Source organism: Talpa occidentalis, unplaced genomic scaffold, assembly GCF_014898055.3.
Source record: "Talpa occidentalis isolate TD23 unplaced genomic scaffold, MPIMG_talOcc4v2.1 talOcc4.3, whole genome shotgun sequence".
Classification (NCBI taxonomy): Eukaryota; Metazoa; Chordata; class Mammalia; order Eulipotyphla; family Talpidae; genus Talpa; species Talpa occidentalis.
Window position 1 is genome coordinate 32102603 of NW_023603184.1, and position 13954 is coordinate 32116556.

General features: G+C 48.9%; 1 protein-coding gene across 2 annotated transcripts in view; it reads right to left on the reverse strand.

The window, feature by feature from the left end:
• PLEKHA7 (pleckstrin homology domain containing A7) overlaps positions 1-13954 on the reverse strand; it is a 220398-nt gene that overhangs the window by 192236 nt on the left and 14208 nt on the right. The window contains exon 1 of one of the 2 annotated variants that reach the window (XM_054699391.1): positions 11093-11214. The exons of the other annotated variant lie outside the window; for it this stretch is intronic. Within the exon in view, the coding sequence (XP_054555366.1) occupies positions 11093-11130 (38 nt within the window). The 5' untranslated portion in view covers positions 11131-11214. Of the gene's footprint in view, positions 1-11092; positions 11215-13954 lie in introns of those variants that run through there. 2 annotated transcript variants of the gene reach the window in all.

Below are 13954 nucleotides of genomic sequence, written 5' to 3' on the forward strand. Positions count from 1 at the left end.
CCTCAGAACCCTGCCCTCTCACCCAGAACCTCCTTTGAGAACCATCCTGAGAGCACCAAAGACATAGCCACGATCAGGGACTCTGGGCACAGGAAGAATAGGGGGCATTTACCCCATACTTTCTACTGTGTCTATCCACACTTGATTCTCTGGTGACAGTGAATTCACTAAATCCTGAGACAATGCGGAAGGTTCTATTGTAAACTTGGAGTCGAAAAGTTTCTCCCTGCAGCTTTCTCATAAGCTGTAGGGTAAAGAAAATGTCAGGCTTTTCTGCCCTTCCGCCATCAGGATAGATGATGGATCCTTGTCCTGAATGCATGCCTGATGGCGGGCACCTGGAGTAGGGTGTGGGCATAGGTAGATGGGATTCAGCTGAGCTAAGACTGTGCTTTTAAGGGCGGCGTCACGGGGACGCCAGCAGCAGCAGCAGAAGCAGAAGCCGGAAGAGAAGCCGAGATCACCAGAGAGCCCAGATAGAGTGAGGATTTGCTGGGGGCTGGGAGGCCTGCCAACCTCCCGGCCCCCCAGCACCCCTGCCTGCCATATGCCTGGTGAACCCCAATAAAAGACCTGCAAAAAACCACTGAGGACTCTGACTGCTCCTTTATCTAGTCTGCATGGGATCAGAAAACCTGCTCTGTGGCCATTCCTGGCCTTACATAAGCTATGACAGCCTTATAGATATTTGCAGTCAATCCTTATTTCCAAATGGGCCTCTTCTTCCTCACATGAAACATCCTCCCACACACACTACCTACCACCACCACCATTTCCTTGGCTATTTTTCAGGAGACAAGGTTTCCAGCACCCATCATAGTCATCTCTTTCAAAGGGCTTAACTGGCCACATCCCTGTTAAAAGAATGACCCCGGAATGGACCTCGACACTCCATCTGTGATCTCCCCTGAGCAGCGCAGCACCACCACCGCCCATGGTATGAGTACTATATTACCATTAACGCAACCTAAAATGAACTTAACATTCTGGGTAGTCACATCATCCTGTTGATTCCTATGGAGTCCATGGTAAAGAAACCCCTTTGTCCCAGGGATGCATTTCCCAGAGGAACCTGTTCAAGCAGGAACATGGACAAAACTCCTCCTCCTCAACTGGAAAGAGCAGTGAGCGCAGGAACTTTGAAGTCAGACATGGATTGAGATCCAAGTCCTGCCACTCATTTAGTGAGTTACCCAGACAAAATGACTCACCTTCTCCAATTTTGATTTGCTTAGCTACAAAATGGGGGAAATGTCTGTCCTCAGCAGGCTGATTTGAGAAATAAATGAGATAATGTAACCACTAAGCCCAGAAATTTGCCCAAGGTCAAAGCTGGTAGGTGGTTAGATTAGGATAAAAGTCAAACTCAAAGCTGCCACCGCAAAGCTTTATGGCTTCAGGCACCACACTGCAACATTCCAGGTTTTCCTGTCCCAAGGCCCTTATTACACTAACTATCTCCTTTGGTTTGCCTTTCTCCCCATACTGGACTATGAATTCCTTAAGGACACCCTTGTAGCCTCAGAATCGAACATGGTGTCACCAGAAACAAAGTAGGAACTAACAAATGTTAATGAACAAATGATTATATGAATAAGTTAAACTGATCACAAGAAGAGAGGTCCTTGGGGGCCTTCCTGGTGGTACAAGGGGTTAAGCACTGCACTGTGAAGCAATCCACAGCCTCTGCAGCACGAGTTCGATCCCTGGCCGGCCAGAGAGCAACCCACATGGTGCAGCAGACCTCTCCTGTCTCACCCGCTGCTCCCCTCAACAGTGTATTCCAGTCAGTCTGCCTGTTCTGTTCCCCGCTCTGTCTCTGATGAATCCTCTTATACCTGTACCCCAGTTCTTGTATGCATAAATAAATAAATCTTAAAAAGAAAAAAAAGACAGGCTCCTTGCCTTTTCTCAGCAGCTCCAATCCCACCAGCATGGGCTGGGGATCAAGAAGCTTTTATTTTATAAGGGCTTACATGACTGAATCATGCCAGCATGACCCCTCTCCCCAACAGGGAAGGCATTTCATAGTTCCCTCTTCTCTCCTTGGCCACCTCCCCTGTAGCAGTGTTCTGCCTTCCCCACTCAGAAAGCCTCCTAGACTGCTGAAGTTTGCTCTAAGCTGCTCATCGGGCCAGGCAGAACAGGTGTAGTCAGATGAGCCTTTGTCTGGGACGATCCCCAGTGGCCCCAAGATCGCACAGATCCTATGTGGGGGGAGGCTGGTGCTTGGGTTTCTCCAGCCTCAGCTCTCTAGGGTTTCATTAAAAAATCCTCTCCCTGGGTCTCCTCGGTGGTGCAGCGGTTGAGCGCTGGGCTGCGAAGCTGCCCGCAGCCTCTGCAGCACCGGTTCAATCTCCGGCCGACAGCGAGGGCCCCACATGGCGCACAGACCTCTCCTGGCACGCCCGCTGCTCCCCTCAGCAGTGTATTTCATCAGTCTGCGTGTTCTGTTCCCCGCTCTGGCTCTGGTGAATTCTCTCACCCTCCCACGCTTCTGACTGTACCCAGTGCTTGTATAAATAAATAAATCTTTTTAAAAAATTTCAAAAAATCCTCTCCCTATTCCCCGGTAATTAAAAATAGGAAAAAGACACACCTGTTCATATTTAACAAAACCATCCAAACCACACCTGACAGAACACTCTGGTCTCAATACCTGTACCATCGCTTAATGCCACACCATCCCCATGACCCAAATACTACCCGTCCTTCACAGCCTGGCTGCAGGTTCTCCTTCAAAGCCTTTCCCAGTTACCCCTAAGTTTCTAGAGTCAGTGAGAGCTTTGGATTCATCAATTTTGAACCATATTTCCCCTATCCCATCAAATGGGTACATGATCATCAACCTCAAGGCTGTAACATGGTTAAATGAGAGGTAACTACATAAACATTGTGGCTACAAACTACACACAATAGGTGTTCACTCAACCTTGGTTTCTTTTCTTTCGGTCTATCACATATCAGAGTCTTCTTGTCTTGGACACATTCAACTCTAAGTCTACAGGGAGAACCTTGAGAGCCTGGTAGGCCGCCTCTGCTCACTGCTAGTGCAAAGGCCCTGAGGCTAGTTCAGGAGCATAAGGAATAGCAAGGACATCAATTTGGCTGGAGCAGAATAGCAAAGAGTGGTAGTGGGGGTGAGGGTGGGAACAAAAGACATCAGGCTTCCTAGGCCTCTGTATGGACTTGGGAGATGTGTGAGATGGGAGCCCTTAAGTGGCTTGAAGTGAGGAGTACATAATCCAACTTCCAATGTTCCAATAATCTCTGACTACTACTGCGCTGAGGGAGGAAGGAGAAGCAACGACCTAGATAGGAAGGAACTGCAATAAAACTGGATTTTTGCAGTACCCTCCTATCAAGCGGCATGAAGTAGGATAATAGCCATGGAGGTCGGGAGACCAGTCTGATTCTGGACATACTTCAAAGTACAGCTGGCAGTATTTTAAAAGTATCCTGGAAATGAGCCCGATGCCAGGTAGTTTGGGGCATTACCAGCTACCTGGACTGGGCAGACTCAAGACAAACTGAATTTGATCCACAGAGCCCCAGTCTAGTCGTGCAAGTGTGGATGCTGCATCACTGCAGGCCTGCAGGCACAAACATGTGTGTGGGGAGGTAGCCTGGCTGTGAGGGGCCTCACACAGCAGGACTCATCACCCTTCATCCCTCCCCACCCTCACCTCAGCTCTGCAGTGCCAGGCAGCTCTTAGGCAAACTGTCCCTGCTTTTCTTTTTTTTTTTTTAAATTTTCTAGAGGCATGTCTTATTTATTTATTTATTTATTTATTTATTTATTTATTTATTTATTTATTTTTGTTTGTTTGGTTTATACATGCACTGGGTACAGTCAGAAGCGCGGGAGGGTGAGAGAATTCACCAGAGCCAGAGCGGGGAGCAGAGCAGGCAGAAGGACCGAAGTACACTGCTGAGGGGAGCAGCGGGCGGCAGGAGAGGTCTGCGCGCCATGTGGGACCCTCCTCCGGTGGCCGGGGAGCAGCCGGGGATCGAACCGGCTGCAGAGGCTGCAGGAAGCTTCGCAACCCAGCGCTCAACCGCTGCGCCACCGGGGAGGCCCTGTCCCTGCTTTTCAAAGTGGAAAGAGAACTGCTTCACAGGGGAGCTCTGCCTCCCAGCTGTGTGACTCGGTGGTAAGTCATTTGAATCCGGGGCTCAGTTCCACATGTGTAAATGAGAATCATGATATAATACCTGCAGGTTTCAGAGTATTAATATATTTACTGTGAATTGCAAAAGCTGACTGGCAGACTTAGACTCAGAACACACTGGCCAGTCCTAGTGTGACTTGGTCTTACAGCCTCCCTGGGCCTCTGTGTTCTCATCTATAAAATGGGGAAATAACACCTATTAGGGCTATCATGAGGATTAAAGCAAAGAGTACATGAAAAGTCTTAGTCACAGAAAAGCACATCACCGCTGTGAAATCCTCTCCAGGCATCTAGCATCATCCAACATCAGTATGATCTGCTCACACTGCATCCTCTTCCAAGCCTTCACCTTCCTCCTGCCAACATGTCCATCTTTCTATTCTGCCCACATGAGAAGAAGCTGAATCCTTGGCTTACACTCCCTCCTGTCACTCTCTGCTCAGGCTCAGTACCAGCAGCCCACTCCTGCAGACCCGGCAAAAGTTCCCAATGATTTCAAACATGTCCTCAGGTTCCAGTTCCCCAGAAACCATCAGAACCTGTGGCTTCACACCTCACAGGCAGTGTGAAGCCAGGACAGTAGGGGTCAAAGAAGTGGTCGGTCCATGGTCACAGAACCAAGTCAGGAGCACCCTCTTGACACCAGACTGCAGGCCAGAAAAGCGTGGTTCCACGTCACCTGCCTGCAAACATCAATCTCCCATTTCCTGTCAGACTCAAGCCTCAGTTAAAGTTTAAAAGTCCTGCACAAGGACCTTCGGCAGACCTGCATATAAACTATCAGTACAGAAATAAGTTCTGAAGGTCTCAGAGAAATCAGGATGGACTAAAGGAAAATAAAGCAACAGGCCTAAGAGAAAAGTAACATCCTTCTCTATTTCTTTGCTACTCTCTCTGAGGAGGGGGGGCGCTATATTTAAGGAAATGGGAGGGGTGGGTGGGTGGAAAAAGGTGTGCAAAGGTGTTAACATTTGTCAGATAATTAAACCTATAAAGGGGTCTCCCTGATGGCAAAAGGGGTTAAGCATCACACTATGAAGCAATCTGCAGCCTCTGCAGCACGAGTTTGATCCCCGGCCAGCCAGGGAGCAGCCCATATGGCGCAGCAGACCTTTCCTGCCTCGCCCGCTGCTCCCCTCAGCAGTGTATTTCAGTCTGCCTGTTCTGTTCCCCGCTCTGTCTCTGGTGGATCCTCTCACCCCCCACATCTCTGGCCTATACCCCAGCTCTTGTATGCATAAATAAATAAATCTTTATTAAAAAAATACCTATAAGGAATGATGATGCACTGTGGGGAACAAAAGCCTAAATACAAAGAGATTTTTTTTCCTCAAAATCTTTTTCAACTGGAGTGGATAAACACACAGGTTCCATTAACTGAGCACAGGGCCTGGACAGCAGACTACTCTGTCAGTGAGCAGGGCCCAGGTCAGGGAGGACAGGACTCTGTATACCTCCCAGAGCAGAGGAGGACAAAGTAAGGAGGACAAGGCTGTCCTCGGCAGCTGCCCCTGAGCATATCCTACCTTCTCCGCAAGGGTGACACTTGCTCTTGCACCTCCAGGGGGTCAGGTTTTAACTAGGTCACCCCTCGGACACTCACACCACCCACTCCTTATCGCCATCTCTATTTTAAGACAGGAATGCTGCCAGGTGATGGTTTGAGTTACCCTGCTTCTCCTCTTTTGGAAGCCAAGCCCTCACCTGCTGGTGGGATCCCTTGCGGACTACAACCTACTCCCTCTAGTCCCACCCCATGGAAGTGTGAGCTGGAGTCTGGGAGAATAAAGACCACCCCAGATAGCCCCCTCCCTCCCCACAACTACGGTGGGACCCAGACCCAGCGCTGCTCAAACTCTGCCTGCATCTGCACTCAGGATGAAGCCCTAACTCCTCTAAGCAGGACTCTCTGCAGCCTCCGTCCCCTCTGCATATCCTTGAACAAGTCATACTCACACAGATCAGTCTCTGCTGCTTCCGCTCTCTTGAATGTCCAAACTCCCTTTCATCACCCAACAAATCCCTGCTTGATTTTCAAACTCCAGCTCAGGTTCCTCCAGGCCTCTGGAGCCTCACTGCCACCCCTCCTGGCTACCTTTCTAGTTACCATGTTTCCCTTATCAAATCAAATGCACTAGTATCAAAAGCAAGGCCAGTTTGCCCTAGACCACACCAAACTTTTCTAACTTCCCCTTTAAGGTTTATTTTCACAGGAGTGGCTCTGTACTTGGTTCTTGACCAGGCCCTTGCATGGTACCCAGAACCCAGCTCTTGGTAGGACTTGCTCCCCCTTAGGGCTAGGTGAGATCAGAGCCCAATGTGCATCTGTGTAGATGCAACAGCAGGAGGTGGTGCCTCCATCTGGAAGACAAGGACTTACAGCCTCCTAGGCTGAATGCTGGCACCGGGAAGGAGCATGGTGCCCATCGTGGGGATGCTGTAAATGGCCAGGCACACCTCCCGGGGCTTTCACAGCATGAGGTCATGCACAGCACTGTCTGACCTTGAGCTAAATTCCAAGCTGGAAATAAACAAAACCAAAAAAAGAAAGCCATAAACACTCCCCCAAAAAACAAAAGAAGAAAATAATAATAATAAATTCTGAGCTGACCAAAACCAAGAAACTACTAACATGAAACCAAAATTCCTTGGAAAACCTCCCAACATCTGGACCAATTCAGGACTGGCCAATCAAACATTGCCAAGTTTATAACACTTATTCCTACCTTTTTTCTTTCTTCTCACTCCCATAAAACTAATCTTAGCCCCCAGATTGGGGAGACAGACTTGCAACTTGGCTCCTGTTTCCTTGCCATTCCTTGTCAACTCATTCTTTTCTCAAAAGCCAGTGTCATAGTATTAATTTCTATACACATTATGCAGTGAGCCCATAGATTGGTATCACTATCCTCTAGTTGTTAACATGTCTGTGTCTCTACCAGGAACAGGCTTCTGAAGGACACCAATAGCATTAATTGAATAATCAATTCAATTAATTGATACATTAATTAAATGCCTGATAGTTACCCGGTATCTTCTGGGAGACATAAAGATAGCAGTGAATACAACAGACAAAATGCCTGCCCTCATGGGGTTTCTTTCTAGTGATAACAGCTAGCACACAAAAGTACTTTCTATATTCAAGACTATTCAGTGTACTTTATATTAACTCATTTAATCCCACCACAGTTATTACTATCCCCACATTACAGATGAGGAAACTAAGGCTACAGATTATATGACTTGTTCAGGGTCCACAAGTTAGTAAGTAGCAGGGCTGAGATTCAAACCCAGGCAATCCTGTACCAGACCATTTTCCTAACCACTGGGCCATACTGCCTTCTCAATGCTGTTATCTCTACTCTGCTTTACTTGTTTTTGTCCTCACAGTGCCCAGGCCAGGGCTGGACACACTGAGTGTCCAGTGAAAGTCTGCTACATGAAAGGACCCCCTAATGATGAATACTGGTCCCATGACCTGAGGCACCCACCTGTCCTCTCAATCCCACGCAATCCCAGCACATAAGACCCCCAAGTCTACCCTGTCGCATCAAGCCCTGAATTGTTTCCTCCTGGGCCTTCCCCCCCATGCTGCACTTGCACTACTTGTCCTGACACCTAATCACACACCACCTGACCATCTTATCACCTGAAGCCATATGGACATCTGCTTAAGTAGCTCCCTGGCTCCCTGATATTCCCCAGAGTATAGCAATGATGGTGCCGGATAAATGGGGGTAGGGGGGAGATAAGGAAATGCTAAACTGAATCCAGCCTCCCTTCTCCATCTTTCCATTATCACCTGAGCTATTGATATTTTTCCTCTTGTCCAGGGGAAGCAAGCCAGGGTTCAGATCAGACCTCTGCTGCAACTATATAAATATTCAAACTGCCTAAACCCATAAGCTATAATAGCCAAGGTCTTGTAGGATGCAGCTGTGTATGGTTAAAAACAGCAAGTAGAGTTGGATATTTTTAACTCTATGGTGAAATCTATCAGGGAATTCAACACCCCCTATTTGACAATGTCTATAAGTGAGTATGAGAGCGCGACAATACAGACAGGTACCCTCTTGTATATTGTAATCCTGGCGTGTGAGCAGCTGAACTGTGTAAGCTTGAGTCTAGCCAGAAACCTCAACATGGAGAGAGTAGCCTCAGGAAGGTGGTCGCTTCACCTGTCCCACCTGAAAACATCCAATACAAAGGGAAAGAACCACAAGGCACCCCAACAGCCTGGGGCAGGAGGGGGTGGATGGGGGGAGGTGAGACGCCCAAGGCCTCCAGTTCCAGACAGGTTTCAGATGGGGCGGGAACGGGAGTGCCAGGCAAACATTGTCAACCATGTAAGATGGAAGTCAAAATTTAAGGTCCTTACAAAGACAAAATCTCCTGTGCCACAGAATGATTAACATAATTTAAAAAGCTGAATCTGAGTGGTTCTCTGCTTGTAGAGACTGGAACTACCAGGTTTTTTTCACACAAGCATGAGCTGGTTGTGGATCTGTCAGGACCCCGTGTGATTCCCCTGCCCCAAGGCCCTACTTCAGAGAAAAGGAAAGGACATTTCTGCTCCCTTCCTGGTCACCACTGCCCCCGGCTCCAGATCCCCTCCCCCTCAAAACTCCCAGGATGTCACTGTGTCACTGGGGATGGAACCATCAGCCACCTACTCCTGCTTCACCACTGCCCCAGCAGGAATGTGCAGGGACAGGGACCCGAGCAAAACCAAAGGCTGAAGGAAAGCACTAGAGCAAGGCTTTCACTCCACCTCTCAACAGGCCAAATCTTTTCACTACGAAGAGGAGCTTATTTTAAATAACTTCTTTCCACTTTCGGTGGGACTAGGGGAAGGAGGTGTCTGTCCCTACAAGGAGTTAAGTCCAGACTAGAGACTTGGTTAGAAGGATTTGTTTCCTCTCCCAGACCTCATGTTCCTCGGGGGAAGGAAATCCTGGCCAGCCAGGCAGGGGAGAGAAATAGCCAGTGTCTGAGCTATGGCCCTCTACACAGTGCTCAGAGCCATCTCCAGGAGCAGCCTTTACCACCCTTCTCAGGGGACTCACTGTAAAGCCCAGAGGGCTTCTTTACAATGGTGGTAGTGGTGGGATGTGTGTGTGTGTTAAGAGAGGAGCATTTCTTACCAGACCAGCGAGGGTGCTATCCAGGAGCTGACTCAGCAGAAGTTTGCTCCCAGTGAGTCCTAGACAGCTCACCCAGGCCATGCCCTCACCTCCCCCTGCCCACCCTTCTGTGGCCACAGCCCCTCAATGACTTGTGTGAAGCTTGAGCACTTCCCTGAAACAAAGAGAAATCAGAGGCATCTGTGAAGCACAGTCAGCCAAAGAGGAGGCCAAGCAGGAGACAGTGGAATGTGAGTATCCCAACTAAGGACCATTGGGGTTGATCCTGGAGCTGCCACCTAACACCAGTGCTGTAACCTCCCAGTTCCTCATCTTCCTCATTTGCAAAACGAGAATCACACAAGTACCTCACAGGGCAGGTTCAAGGATTAATGAGGCTGTGTCTGTTAATCCCTTACAATGGTGCACATGGTGAGCACCAAACAAACCTTTATAAAACAAATAAGAACTTGACAGAATCAATTGACTTCTCAGTGTGACAGTCCCTCTGCCCCGTGCTCAAGCCATCACACCCCAAAACCAAACAAAATCAAACCTAGACCTTAAAGAAAAAACACTCTTTAAAACCACTCCACTGAAAGGCCCTGCAGGACCATCCCACAACACAATTATTACTTCTTAAATCACTGGGCTCCTCAGGCACACGGGGGCGTTTGAAATAAGAAGAGTGTGTTTTGGGATTCTAATTTAAATATCTATCTATTCAAAGAGTAGGAAGCAATTACTTTCCTCTCCCCCAAAGAATTTATATACCCTCTGAGCTTTTGAAACCATTTGGTGCCAAACACATAAACACATCCACGTACTTTCAGGTGAGGAGCTGGCGGGGAGATGCCAAGCAGCAGCCACCCGACTCTCTCCAGCGCCCACCCACACACCAGGGCTAAAAATGTGTCATTATTCAAAGCCTCAGTAAATTGATGTAATTTCAGGTACCACCAATTCCATTTAGAAATGCATTAATGGGTACAGTGATTATAGATATTTAGCTGCACAGCATTCATCTATTTTTTTTTAATCCTCAGGTCAAAATGTACTGAGAAAAAAAAATTTCCAATTAATTTTATCATCAGGGAAGGGAAAAATTTCCCCTCCCTGGAACCCAGACCACTGGCTCTGTGTCCCTCTCTACTTCCTCAGTTACCAACCCCAGTTGACCCCCAACTCCAGTCAACGCTCTCTCCCTTTGGTTGACCCTGTCAAGATGGTCTCGCCATCTTGACCAACCACACCTATTTGGTTGAGCACCAGCACTATGCCCACACGTCCCCAAGGAGCTGGCGGGTGGTTCTAGACATTGAGTCACAATCCTGTCCCCACCCCCTCTCCCTCAGGACCAGCTTGGGGAAGACCGAAAGGCCAGACACCTCTGTGACTTACTCACCACCACCACATTCACTGGGACACATTTATTCTCCCACACAGAGGAAGCATTCTTACATGTCAACTTAACTATGGCCAGTCGGCCTGCCCTGGCTATCAATGTCAACCACTCAGAACAAAGAGACTCTCTCCCTGGCCCTCCTCTGCCCTCAGAAGGATTTCTAAGTGGTCATGGGTTCTGAGATGGAACCACTGAATGGAATTCGGCCTCAGCAGCCCCCCTCAAAGCAGGACAGCCCCATTCTGTGGTCACCCACAAGACCAGACCACTGACAGCCTGTGGGACTGACAGCATCATCTGGGCAGGAAGGAGGGCAGCACACTCCCAACCTCCATGGAGAAAACCAGAGGCCCACCAGTAAACCTGGGTAAAGGAGGAGACAATCCCGATACCTGTGCCCTACTGACATGGGCCTGTGACACAGCTCCATCCAATCAATTCTGACAGATGTCTTCTTGGAAACAAAAGGGCTCACAGCAGCCAAGCACCACTATGTGCCACACCCACTATGTGCCACTGTAGGGTAAGGTGATAAAGTATCAGTCTTTTCTGCCCTCCCACCATTAGGATTGATGATGGATACTTGCAGTCCTGAATGCATGCCTGATGGCGGGCACCTGGAGTGGGGTGTGGGTATTCGTAAGTGAGTACACCTGGGCTGAGAGACTGGGCTTATAAGGGCAGCGTCACGGGGACGCCAGCAGAACCACGAAAGCAGCAGAGAATAAGGCCACTCGAAAACATCGGAGAATCCAGATAGAGTGAAGACTTGCTGGGGGCTGGGAGGTTTGCCAGCCTCCCGGCCCCCATGCACGCCTGCCTGCTGTGTACCTGGTAAATCCCAATAAAAGCCTGCAAAAGCCACTGAGGGCTCCAGGACTTCTCCTTACCCTGTCTGCTCGGATCATAGAGATCCTGTTCTGTGTCCTCCTGCCCTTACAGCCACACAGCTAGAAGCTTCAGACAGACCATCACGTTTAATACTCAAACAATGGTGATCTAAGGACACTGGTCTCCACTCAGTCAAAAATCTCCATATAGGGCCTCCCTGGTGACGCAAGGGGTTAAGCACAGCACTGTGAAGCTATATGGAGCCTCTGCAACATGAGTTCGATCCCCGGCCAGCCAGGGAGCTACCCACATGGCGCAGCAGACCTCTCCTGTCTCGCCCGCTGCTCCCCTCAGCAGTGTATTTCAGTCTGCCTGTTCTGTTCCCAACTGTTTCTGGTGAATTCTCTCACCCCCCCCACACACCTCTGGCCTGTACCCCAGCTCTTGTATGCATAAATAAATCTTTAAAAAAAATCCCAGTATAGCTTATAGACATCCCTCCTTATTCCATGTCCTTGGATTCAACCAACTAACATCCAAGGTGAGTTAAATTTGTGAATGTGGAACTTGTGGGTAAAAAAAAGACCCAAATCCACATGTAAAGGGACCTTTGTAGTTCCAACCTGTGGTGTTCAAGGGGCAACTGTAACACTGGGGAGGAAAGTACTGTCCTTACTGTACAAGAGGAGAAGCGGTGGTTCTGCATGTTTTCACTTTCAGTGTCTGTAGAATCACCCTGGAATGTACAATAATGCTGAACACCTAGAGGTTCCGCTATAGCACATTAGACAGCACTTCTATTCATCTCTACCTCATCAAGTATAGATACCAGAGCTGCTGCCTCCAAAAACAAGGGGTCAGATGCCAGGCAGTGCAATCACTAACACCTGGGAACCCTCTCACTGGGGATGGGGGTGGGCAGGGAGTAAATCAAAACTGCCCATTTTGGAAAATGTGTAGCTCACAAGTACACAAAACCTATTCATTTTCTCTCTGGCTGGATACAGATGCACACATATGCAATCATTTTTGATACCTAGTCCCAACCATTTCGTGGTTAGCTTCCTTTCAGAGACAAACCAGTAAGTCAGTCCAGCTCATTCCCCTGCTAACTTGATCTCAGATATTTTCCCCAAAGAGAACAAAGCATAGCTCCTCTGCTGATTGTGCCACATTTCACCAGAGGTTTTTTTTGTTTGTTTTTTGTTTGTTTTTTTAAAACATACTTTTTTTTTTTTTTTAAGATTTATTTATTCAAGCACTGGGTACAGTCAGAAGCACAGGAGGGTGAGAGAATTCACCAGAGCCAGAGCAGGGAGCAGAGCAGGCAGAAGGACCGAAGTACACTGCTGAGGGGAGCAGCGGGCGGCAGGAGAGGTCTGCACGCCATGTGGGACCCTCCTCCAGTGGCCGGGGAGCAGCCGGGGATCGAACTGGCGCTGCAGAGGCTGCGGGCAGCTTCGCAACCCAGCGCTCAGCCGCTGCGCCACTGGGGAGGCCCTCACCAGAGGTTTTGAAGGGGATTCCTCTGCAGAACTGGCAGTGATCACAGTTAATTCTTCTATAGCCAAAAAAAAAAAAAAAATTCTTCTATAGCATATACAAATTTCCAGGCACTGTTCTAAATTGGCCATAAAGTTAGATTGTACAGAAGAAGAAATATTTAAAGGCACAGGGAGATTTACATCACCTGCCCAACCTAGCAGCAGAGTGAGAATTTCAATCAGGACACTCAGATTCCAAAAGTCATGTTTTGTGACCCCATATGGCACCATCCCTCAGACACAGAAGGTGGGCGACATCCCCAATAACATCACTGTCCTGAAGCCTAGCCTCAGCTCAGCTCCAGCCTCCTCAGATTGCAGGCAGACGCACACATACTAAACCTTCACCTACTCCCAGCTCCTTCGCATTTCTCCACTGGCTTCCTGCCTCAGCCACCCACTGCGCTGCTCCACAGCTGCCTGTCTCTCCTCACACGCACCCACCCTCTGGCGCTCCCTAGGGCCCCCTCCTCAGAGGCCTGCAGCCCCAGTCACCCATACTGAAGCTGTCCATTGTCCTTCTGCTTTCTTGGACTGGCACTGTAGAGGGCAGAGACAACGGCCTCCATTTCTCTGCCCAGCATCCAGTGTGGAGACTGGCCCACAGCAGGAGCTTCACCAGACTTTGGTGACTGAACAGATGAATCCTGGACCAAAAGCCAGACAGCCTCTGATTAAACTGCTCCTCCAGGCGGCCCACCAGGTCCATCTGTGGACACATACAGAAAACTCGTTTGCAAGTGGAGAGGATATGATTAGTGCAGAGGTCACTGCAGCAACCTGATACCTTGCTCTCGCTTCTCCTGGGGGAAGGAGACAGTCTCATCCCCCACTTCTCATCTCCCATGTCATCTGGGGGGAGAGAACACAGGAGACTGT